Consider the following 11,442-nt stretch of genomic DNA (forward strand, 5'->3'; position numbering starts at 1 on the left):
ACACAGGAAACGGGGGCCGGACGGCTGACGCAGTGGCACCGGCACCGGCACCGTGTCGTTTTGTTCCTCTGTTGTCTGCATGTGTCAGCTGAGATTTTCAAGCCAGATCAGCAGAGTGATTGTTGTTCATTTTAAACTTTGGAGACGACTTTTCTCACCTGACGTCTTAATAGTTTAAGGCTGTAATCGGTTAACCACGTGGAGGATGTCCGGATTACAGAATACATCCGTGCAAAGTAAACGAAACTGAACATTGAGGTGACGGTAAGTAACCAGAAAGCCTGACGTGCTATTACTTGGTTTTATCTTCTGAAACTGAATGTACAGTATAATCTGACTTAAAGCTGTCGTTTCTCCAGGTGACTCCCATTTATCTCTAATCATACTTAGGTGAAAATGGGAAAGAAAAGAGTAAAGGACAAGAGCTCCAGAGAGGACGATGCCATTGACCTGACAGGTAAAGAATGTATGATCGTCTTTATGCTATATGACAACCTGTGGAGGACCCAAGGTGAGTTTCATTCATTGTGTTTTATTACCTTTTGTATCCTCATAGGCCCGTCCTGCAGGCACATTAAGAAGGGCACAGACCAAACCCTTTTAAAGAAGCTTCATGGGAATTCAGACTGGACAAGATGTCAGGATTGTCAGCATGAAGAGAATAAAGAAAATATCAGTGCAACCCTGCCCCACGACTCTAACGAGGAAACGGAAACAGCACTTGTGTGGATGTGCTTGAAATGCGGCCATAGAGTGAGTTTTATTGGCCCATTTATTATTCATTTCTTGACAATGTATGAAATGACATTTCGTTAATGCTCATGATGCTTCTATTTCTACGAGGGATGTGGACGAAACTCTGAGAACCAGCATGCCATCAAACATTATGAGACTCCTCGTTCGGATCCACATTGCCTGGTGGTCAGTTTAGACAGCTGGAGTGTGTGGTGAGTATGTTGCTGTGGTGTTTTGATCCCACATGCATGCATGTGTTTCAATTGAGAAGTTCTCGTTTTCATTAGTTTTTAAACCTGCAGGTGTTACATATGTGATGATGAAGTCCAGTACTCCCGGACTGGACATTTGGCTCAACTGTTGACCAACTTAAAAAAGCAAACCTCTGCAGATCCACTAAAGCGGCCGCAGAAAAGTAGGTACCACTGTGAATGTGCTTTTAATCAGAATGTATTTTTAGAGCGACATGTTTCTAAAACAATACTGACCATGTTATGTTTCGGTTATTTATGAGTGAAAGAGGAAGATGGCTTCTTGGAAGCTGAGCAGAACACGGAACCTGTGAAAGCAGAAGAAACTGAGGAAAAGGAAAACAAAGAAAACAAGGACCAGCAAAGGAAAAATAACAAGAAAGAGAGTGTTGGGAAATCCCAGAAGTCCAGCACAACTGAAGACAAAGGTGGTGCTTCAGTAAAAGGACTGAGCAACCTGGGAAACACATGTTTCTTTAATGCAGTTATTCAGGTAAGACCAGATAAACCAGTTTCTTATGAGATCCCAGTGATTAATTAAAGTAATGGATCGTAATGTCATTAATTGCTTATTTGTCTATTGCAGAGTCTCTCTCAAACACAGCTCTTAAGACAGACTCTTAACAAAGTGGCAGAAGAGAAAAGGAGTCTTAGCATGTCAACTTCTGCCTCCTTAGATCTGGTGTGTTATCCTTCTTCTTTTAAGTTGATTTTACTCTAAAGACCTGTCCAAAATACCGACTTTAATACATGTACTTGTTTTACTTATGATTGCAGGAGGCTATTGTTGTGCAATTAGACCAGCCTGGACCCCTGACTGTGGCTATGTGTCAACTACTCAATGAGATCCAGGAATCCAAGAAGAGTGTGGTAACACCGCGAGAGTTGTTCACTCAAGTGTGTAAAAAGTGAGTGTGACTACACATTGAGGTGGAAATCAGCCTTAAGATGTGCTTCAAATGTACATTGTTCATCATTTTGTCTCTTACCTGTAGGGCTGCCAGGTTCAAGGGATTTCAGCAGCAGGATAGCCAGGAGCTGCTGCGCTACCTTCTCGATGGGATGCGAGCGGAGGAGGTCAAAGTATGCATTCAGTTTTTAAATAAATATCTATATGTCACATTAGTGAAATATGCATGCTCAAAATGAACACTCTACCTGTCCAGAATGATGATGAAATTCATCAAAAATATTGAGTTTCTTATATTTGAGTTAAGTTATTTCATTTACATGTAAAAATTGTGTGTCTTTACAGAGAATAAGCTCAGGGATCACAGAGGTTTTGAAACAATCCAAAAAAAGCAAAGATGAAGAGCAGCTGAAAACGCTAGTTAAAGGTAAATAACCAAGTTATAAACTAAGCATCTTGTTGTTGTTGGTGTTGTTGTTTCTTTATTGTATCCTATTAAAGTGTAAAATATTCGAACACCTAATAGTTCAATTTGACCCTCTAATGATGAAATTCTGTTTTCAGAGTATGAGAAAAATGCATTTCCGAAAAACTTTGTTGACCAAGTCTTTGGTGGGGAAATGACGAGCACTATAATGTGTCAGCAGTGTAAGACGGTATGTACTGAAGACAACTTTCTAAGAACTTACAAGTGTCATGTCAGTGTTAAGCTAATGTGCTGTCCTTTTCCACTTTCAGGTGTCTGTAGTCACAGAAATGTTTTTGGATCTTTCCCTTCCTGTTTCTGATGAGGTAAATCCCTTGAGAGCATTTGTCTAAAATCTGCTTTTCATGCTTTGTTTGAGTTACACTGATGTGCCCTTTCATGCCTGCATCTTGACAGGCATATAGAAAGAAGAATCTGAAAAAAGGAGTTCAAAAGACGAGTGAGTCGAGCCAAGACGACAGAAACAGCCCTGTTTTGACCAATGGAAATGATGACATTCCCACTGGGGCTGGTAGCAAGTACCAACAGAAGAAAGCAAAGAAGCAGGCAAAGAAGCAAGCAAAGGTATTGATTTGACATATATAAAGAGGGTTGTTTTTGTTGTTGTTGTTGTTGTTGTTGTTGTTGTTGATGATGTTTAAGTGTTAAATTGTTTCCTTGCTTTTGTGTGCAGAATCAAAAGAGGCAGCAGAAGTTTCAGGGCAGAGTCACTTTGGAAAGTCTCACATCTCCAAGTGGTGCAGACGGTGAAAAGATGGATCCTCCTGCAGATGGAGAATCAAATGATGGTGACAATGCTGACAGCGAGACACATCAAGACGCCCCACAGGGTCATGATGCAGTTGAGCTGGAGAAGGAAAAAGAAGAAGAGGAGGAGGAGGTGATCGACTGCAACTCATCAGCTGCATCTTCGGTCAGGAACCGCTTTAACGTCTTATCAGAGGAGCAGCACTCAAAGGACAGCGTGTTAGACAATGACGACATATCTGACATGGAACAGGAGGGAGAGGAGGACACTCAGCTGGTGAGTGAGATGGAGAAAGTTACTCTGGATGATGCCTTCATAGAAGACACAGACAGTAATGCTGTGGACCAAGACACGAAGGCTCAGGATGACCCACCAGAGGCTAAAGAGTACACTGTAGTGAATCAGGACCCAGAACTGGCCTTCCGCACGCTGGCTACGAGAGCGCCCCCTGAGAAACAGGAGTGTTCGGTGCAGTCGTGCCTGTTTCAGTTCACAGAGGTGGAAATCCTCACGGAGAACAACAGCCTGTTGTGTGTCACCTGCACTAAACGGCAGCAAAACAAAGACAAAGCCGGTGGTATGTGGACTTTCTCTCCCTGATCACATTTGACCTGTTGGTATTTTCCTTTAGTTTCTTTTGGTGCGGTGCGATCTCAAAAAGCCAGTAATTACAACAAGGTAACCTCAAGTGTGCTTGTGTTTCTTCTTTGCTGAACTCCCTTTATCATTTGTAGATCAATAAAGTTTACAGTATTTGATTTTGCTCTGTTTAGGATCCCAGAAGAATATCTATACTGATGCCTTGAAGCAGATGCTCATCTCGTCTCCCCCACCAGTGCTCACCCTTCATTTAAAGAGATTTCAACAAGTAAGACCGTGAGAAAATGTCTGGACCAGTTGACTATCAGCCAACTTGTTTTATTCACACACCTGTGAACCAACTGTTTACACAGCATGACATGTTTAAAAGACACTTTTGTCTTTTGTAAGACACTGAGACATTTTCAGTAAAACTGACTAATTGTTGTTTTCCTCTAGAATGGATACGGTATATCCAAGGTGAACAGACATGTCCAGTTCCCCCTGATCCTGGATCTAGCTCCTTTTTGTGCAATTAAATGCAAGGTAACTATCGAACGAACAGCTTTATTTACATGTCACTACCTTTACAGTAGTAGTGTGAGCACTAACAGAAACTTGTTTCCAAACAGGACGTCACCGAGAGCGATTCTCAGATTTTGTACAGTTTGTACGGTATTGTAGAGCACAGTGGGACGATGAGGTCCGGTCATTACACAGCCTATGTGAAAGTACGACCTCATCACCAAACCTCATCCAATGGAGTTACAGCAGAAGGTACTCACGTGTGACAATCAATGGCAGAATAACTCAGTCCTCGTATTTTACACTTCACTTCTAACTCATCACTTCCCCTTAGGAGATCCAGAGCCACCCAGAGGATCCTGGTTTCATATCAGTGACACAAGCGTTCAGCCTGTGAGTGAGAGCAAGGTCCAGAGTTGCCAAGCCTACCTCCTCTTCTATGAAAGGATCATCTAATCGAACAGTGCCTCGCCACTCAGGAAACCCAAACAAACCAACCTGCTGCTGCGCCGCCATGTCCACAATATATGGGACCTCAAACTGTTAACCAACCTCTCCCCGTTTTGCAATGAAATAAATTATATTGAAGGGACGTGATAGTCATGACATGATCATCAGACTGGTGTCACACCGTTTTTCAGGTTTTGAACAGTACAGCTGCGTGCAGGTGTGAAATGAAAATAAATGTGGATACAATATGAGAACATGGAGGGGGGGGGGGTTGAGGGGAACAAATAATTCCTACAATATTTATATGTATTTTTTATCATGGTCATGTAATGAAAGGCTTCAAAGTAAGACACGTGTACTGTCGTGTTCTCACACTGAGCATGCGCAGTAAGGACCAGCAGCTCTTCCGGGTCCTTGTCATGTGACGAGAGGAAAGTCTGTCTCCGGATGGACACGACCGCAGCTAACGTTACTCTGAACTTACTAATAGCAGTGTTATCTGGCTGACATGGCAGGTCAGTGAACATTTGCCTTTTTAAACTCTAATTTATAAAGTTAACTACGCTCCCAGAAGTGTTTATGGTTTAGATACTGAAGGACGTAATGGCTCTTCACGCTTGGAGCTAACGGGGTGGCCTAGCGTTAAGCTTTTTAATTTATGTAACATAACCCACATTTACATTAATATCATAATTAAAAAGTCAGTTATTAGTTGTGTAACGTGTTTGTATAATAACCTTTTTTTTTTTCTTTTTTTTTTTTGTTACGCTTCTCTATCAGGCCAGTGTTGGCTAACTTGGCTAAACATGAGTCAGCATTTTCAACTTGTTTCCCAAGTTGGACTTAAAACTGAATCCGAGTTAACTCAGTGATCGTCTCACTGTTAACATTTGACAGACATCTGCCTTGCTGGTTTAATCTATAACCCAAAACCAGTCCCATTCAATATTAGTTACTAAATAGAGGAACTCACAGTTACACAATCACATTTAATAGCATAATAAGTCAGAAGCACTGGAGGAGGATGTCCCCAAGTTAAAGACTATTCACTAATGCTAACACCTAGATAATAGCAATCTATTACTACATAATAATATATTCATTTAAATGCACTTGATTCAATTACATGTGGGTTTAGGTGCATGTAGGTTATGTTGCATAAGGACACTTCCCAGTTTATTTGCCCGTCCTCTGACTTCACTTAAGCAGGAGAAGGAGAAATAAAGTTATGCTTTTACATTATGATAATACTCCTTTTGTTTTGAACCATATTAAATGCCATTATTCATTAAGGGATTACACACACTATAAAGAGGTGAAGTGCAGGATATGATTTTGCATCACTGCATCCCTATTAGGGCTGCAACTAACAATACATATATTATTGATTGATCATTTGTCTGTAGCATTTCAGGATATTGCCTGTAGTGTGTTCTGTGCATGATACTTTTTTGACTCCCCTCTGCTCCCCCACACAGACTGAGCATGTAACAACTATGTCACTCCAAGGTCCTCGCACGTCAGTGTTCACTTTTCAGTCTGCAGTGCACAGCGCCTACGTTCTCCAGTGTCTGAACGAGCAGAGGCAGCGGGATGTCCTGTGTGACGTGACGGTGGTGGTGGAAAACACAAGTTTTAGGGCTCACTGCTCCGTCTTGGCGTCCTGCAGTGAATACTTTCATAGTAAGGTCACTAATGTCACCAAACAGAATCCTATCATCACTTTGCCTGAAGAGGTCAGTGTCCTGTTGTTCTGCTGAAAGATATGAGGGGAAATGGTTTAACTTTGCATGAATGTGTTGTTGGTTTTATTTTCACCATTATGTGCTGAAAGAGCAGCCAAGACTAAATTGTTAATAATATATGAACTACTCAGGTTGTCTTCTAATTCACCCTTTTAAAATGTAAACACTGCTTTATGTAGGTTTGCTGTCTGTAGATATTGTTTGTGCATACATCAGTGTTTGTGACAACAGTACAGTATATCTTTACAGAGAATAAGATACTGTAAATTACAACTTGTAATTACAACAATAGGTTCTGTATATAACAGCAATGTTAGTGTGGATAGTCACTTTAACTTTTTGAGCTGTTCAAGGTTAATTGTAGTATTTAATACTTGCGTAAATGTTTATTGCGGCTCAATACTTTGCTGTATGTCTTCCCCTCCACAGGTGACTGTGGCGGGGTTTGAACCTTTGCTTCAATTTGCCTACACATCAAAACTGCTCTTCACCAAAGAAAACATTCACGCCATTCACAGCAGTGCTGAGTTCTTGGGATTTCACAACTTGGAGTCGGCATGCTTTGATTTCCTCATCCCAAAGTTTCATGGAGGCAAAAGAACCTCACAGGAGGTCAGGCGTAGAGTCTGTTGTCGAAGCTGGGATTCCAGCGCCAGCTTTGGCTCCAGCATAGATAGCAGCCAACCAGAATCATGTGAGTCACACAGCTCAGTGCCTTCAGCAGGTGATGAACAAACAGACCTCCCTTCACAGTGTCCTCAGAGTGTGCAGGATCAGACAAACAGTGGGGAAGAGCACTTCTGTTTAGAGAACTGTGGGCCACAAATTACCCCCTTAGCTCTGGAGTTAACAGCAAATGGTGTATGCCCCATGTTGTCTTTGCCATGCCCAGGCTCTGACAAAACAGATCATCCCCCACAGTTCTGCGAAAGAGACGTTTTAGAGATAGGAGATGTGTGTAATCAGAGCGAGTTGAGCTTGGCTGACTGTGGCTTACCCTGTGAGTTGTCAACCCCAGTGGATGTGGATGCACCAGAAGTTATTGAACCAGCAGGCAGAGATGCTAAACAGATTGTTGAGACGCTTGGTGCTGAAACCAACTGTAACCCCACTTCATGCCCACTCAACACATCAGCGGTGGAGGATCCCAGTGAGTTATTAGAGCAGAGTGAGGTTGGCTTTGAACAGCGAGGGGCAGGTGATCTCTCAGATGCTACACTGACTCCTCTAAGTCATGTAGATGGAACCGAGGAGAGGAGTACAGTGGAGAGGGAAGTGGCTGAACATTTGGCCAAGGGATTCTGGTCTGACCTATGCACATCTCAAACTCAACCACCCTCCCAGGATCACATGAACCAAAACAATCTGGCAAAAGCATCAGACTTTCATTGGCTTAAACAGCTGGACCTGAGCTCCAATGCAGGAGACTGTCCCTTTCTTAGGGATTATGGAACAGGTGACGACCCAGCTCCACGTGCTGACAACCTGTCCCAGTCAGAAAAGAGCCCCTATATGTCTTCCTCACTCAACTCTGGGGACGACTCAGACTTGGACACAGATGGAGATACAGAGGCCAACAGCAGAAGAGCCGCAGAAGTCAGTGTGATGCACAGCTGATGTTTGGTTATTGATAGTTGAATATACTTTGTTAAATAAATCTTACCCCTAAACCCTGTACGTTACAGATTCAGCTTCCATTTCCAGTGGAACAAATCACGGCACTGAGCCGGAGTGCCTTCCAGCAGCTTCTGAGACACCATCAACTGACACAAGATCAGCAGGAGTTTGTCCATGATGTCCGTCGACGAAGCAAAAATCGAGTGGCTGCACAGCGCTGCCGAAAGAGGAAACTAGACAGTATACAACTGCTTGAAAGCGAAATAAAAAAATTAGTAAGTTTCCTTTAACATATCAAATATTCTCTACATGGCATAGATTAAATCTTTGAACTGTAAGAACTTTATCTTTAACAGTTGTTAGTTTGCCTTTCAGTTTTTGTCATTTGAACAACAACAATAGTAACTCAAACATAGTTACCTAAAGATTAAACTTTATTGATCCCACAGTGGCAAAATTCACACAAAAAACACAGTTACGGTGCATTATAGCAATATAAGGTGCAAAAAAAAAAGAGAAATCTAAAAATAATAAGTATTAATAAAAACTCTGGGTGAGGAGCACAACACAAAATTAATTTATCAGAAGTGAATGAGAGTCCTCTAACATTTTACTGTCATCCTCTCTGCAGAAAAGCGAGAAAGAGCGACTGCTGCAGGAACGAAGTGAACTGGAGCAAAACCTGGAGGAGACACGGCAGAATCTGTGTGGGTTATGTAAGAGTGTCAGCATTGAGTCTGCCTCTGAACAGGACCACTTGCAGCTTCTTGCTAAGCTCTCCTCACCAGACCTCCCCCTCTCATCAGCTAGCGCAGAGGGGAAAGATGCAGAATCCCAGATCACTATTGAAATGGTAAGTTGTGGGCCACCTGCAGATGCAGTTCAGCTTTGTGCACCAGAGGTCAGCACACAGACTGAGGAGGCCGGTTCTCCACAGAGCTGCCCAGTTCCTGCATCTCTGTTCAGCGCATGTCTAGACATGAACAACAGTTTATAATTGGACTCCATTTGTCACTTCATATCCAGCAGGTCCATGAGGTGGTGGGTGGACTTTGATACTGTAATCCACTTTTGGGATAGACATGCTTTATTGTGTATATCACTAAACAATGTCCTGTCTCATAGAGGTACCTTAAGCTGACAGGAAGAAATGTCTGTTTTTCTTTGCTGTCTCTTTTTTAACATGTATTTTACTGTAGTAACCACAGATTCCAGCTTTTTGAAGATGCAGGCAATTTTCAGGTAATCACCAAATTTTTCCAACTTTAATAGGATGATTGACAAAATTGAGTTTGTTTTTCTCAGGGAAACTCATAACCTGACTGTGTTTTGATGGCTAAAAATGTATCTTTGCACATTCACCCCTCCTTACACCCACACAGATACACAGTTACTATTGACATTTCTTTCATTTTATGTTAAGCAGCCTGTTTGTTACAATAATACATAATACACATAATGTATTATTCCAGTGATTTTATGTTTTTATTGAATGAACTAACATTTCTGCAGAAGATTTTAAGAAATTGTTACAGCTTAAGAGCATTATTTCAATGCCTGTGCATAGTTTGAACACCTGTCAGCTTCCCCCTGATATCTGAAGAATGCAGATTGTTCCATGAAAGTGTTAAAGGGAAGATAAGAAATTATCTTACCTGATAACGTGCCTTATGCAATTGTATAGTGTGAATACAGAAAGATGATTGCAGCCTTTGTATAGTCTTGTCTCAAGCACTGTTGCACATTAACCCAGAATCCATGTTGATGGAATTCTCTCACACTTATGTCTTTATGCATGTTGTTGTAACAGTATTTTTTTTTTTTTTTTTTTTGCAATACTCCCATAGATGCCAGATTTTAATTAACATTTTGTTACCATTCAGTGTTTTATTTCAGCTCACAGTAAGAGGGAATCTTTTCCACTCCGTTGGTGTTTAGTACCACAATTTGGCCAGTAGATGGAAGTAAAACTTTATTTACCAGCTCTGCTGATTCTTAATTAACTGACAAAATACTGCAATTGTATGAACTGTTCCCCTGCACTTAAAGTATCACTGATGTCAGACTGTTCTTCAACATTTGTGGAGCTGGCATAATCAAAAACAACAACAACAAAATAAAGAATTTAAAAAGAACTTTGTTGACTATATTTGAATTACTATAGTCTTAAATTACAGCAAATTAATGAAAACAAAACTTTCTGCATGATGCTTACTTTAATATTATTAAGTATCTTCTTCGCTACCCTAATATTATTATTATCATTATTATAATAATAATTATTATTTTAGCTGCGTCTTCTTGTGAAGTGCTACTTAAGTGAAGATGTTTAACGAATAGAACTATCACTTCATCCTATGGACCCAGTTTATTCAAAGATGACTTATTGACTGGTATTTGGTTGTTTACTGTTTCTTTAGACATATAAAATTCCTACCTCTCTAGGTCTGGACAGTGCTTTCCTTTTTTTCTCTTTTAACTGTAACACTTGAAAACAATGAGAGAAAAAGCAATCTTGTGTTTAGTTTCAGACCAGAGTCCTCAAGGTTAAAGTGGTAATTACACCGGCAACCCTGAAGTGACTAATAACATTCACACCTCTGAGAAGTTGATTTACACACAAGTGTTGTTGCATCTAAAAGTCAAAAGGATTAGATGATGATCATGCCACAGACATCAGATATCATCTGTGTGCTGCCATGAAACACATTTGTAGAAAATTCTAAAATATGATACGTGTCAAAGCTGAAATCACCTTCACGTATCTAAACACTCCAAAGCATTGTGATTTGGACCTCATTTTTGCATTCTTCTTTCAAAAATTAGTATTCTTTCTCGGTATTTGTGTCTTTTATGCACAGTTTAGATTCTGGAGCATTGTAGCACAAAAGTAAGATTATCCTCTTTTGCAAGCTACACAGGATGAGAGACTTGATTTGAGGAGGAAGCAGCTGTGCGGCATGGCAAGGTCAGAGGCCTGTAATCCGCGGCCTCATTCATGCGAGATTAAAAACCTGCTCTGAGTTCTGATTAAGAACCCAGGGTTAGAAGATTAAAGACCAGCGAACAAAATGAAAGCAGTTTAAGTCCAATCCTGGAATTCATCAGAATACCAAAACCTTAAACTGTCATTACAACGTGAGATTAATGCAAAGCCCCCTTGAACTCTGTATCTGTCTTGATATATCTTCTGTGTCAGAGCCTATATTCCTTTTCCCCCAAAAAAAGTCTGGATGAAGATCTCACACTTTGTGCATGATTTCTATCCAGCTCCCTCTTCTCTTATTTTGTTTGCCTCTATTGAATATTTTTTTATGAAATATAATAACCAGTCTTTTAAAAATATTTGTAAGACATGTTTTTCTTTTTACTAGGTGGTTTATGTATGCCCCTAC

General features: G+C 40.8%; 2 protein-coding genes across 3 annotated transcripts; both read left to right on the top strand.

The window, feature by feature from the left end:
* Window positions 1-52: 52 nt before the first annotated feature.
* Window positions 53-4,944, top strand: usp16 (ubiquitin specific peptidase 16). Its single transcript, XM_026371298.1, has 18 exons — window positions 53-264; window positions 360-457; window positions 557-753; window positions 844-947; window positions 1,038-1,150; window positions 1,247-1,479; window positions 1,573-1,668; window positions 1,764-1,894; window positions 1,982-2,069; window positions 2,242-2,323; window positions 2,461-2,552; window positions 2,635-2,688; window positions 2,780-2,947; window positions 3,057-3,708; window positions 3,905-3,999; window positions 4,170-4,256; window positions 4,343-4,487; window positions 4,570-4,944. The coding sequence occupies exons 2-18, from the start codon at window positions 397-399 to the stop codon at window positions 4,689-4,691; spliced, it is 2,520 nt and encodes an 839-aa protein (XP_026227083.1). The 5' UTR covers window positions 53-264; window positions 360-396; the 3' UTR covers window positions 4,692-4,944.
* Window positions 4,945-5,087: 143 nt separating this feature from the next.
* On the top strand, window positions 5,088-9,602 carry LOC113169680 (transcription regulator protein BACH1). Of its 2 annotated transcripts, XM_026371276.1 has the most exons (5): window positions 5,088-5,200; window positions 6,164-6,421; window positions 6,860-8,026; window positions 8,116-8,322; window positions 8,679-9,602. In XM_026371276.1, exons 2-5 carry the CDS (start codon window positions 6,182-6,184, stop codon window positions 9,042-9,044), a joined length of 1,980 nt encoding a protein of 659 aa, XP_026227061.1. In that variant the 5' UTR covers window positions 5,088-5,200; window positions 6,164-6,181; the 3' UTR covers window positions 9,045-9,602. The 2 variants fall into 2 exon arrangements, with proteins under 2 accessions (XP_026227061.1, XP_026227070.1); XM_026371285.1 differs by lacking the exon at window positions 5,088-5,200 and having other exon boundaries at window positions 5,436-6,421.
* Window positions 9,603-11,442: the final 1,840 nt, after the last annotated feature.

The sequence above is a fragment of the Anabas testudineus genome, chromosome 13, assembly GCF_900324465.2.
Source record: "Anabas testudineus chromosome 13, fAnaTes1.2, whole genome shotgun sequence".
NCBI classification, from domain to species: Eukaryota; Metazoa; Chordata; class Actinopteri; order Anabantiformes; family Anabantidae; genus Anabas; species Anabas testudineus.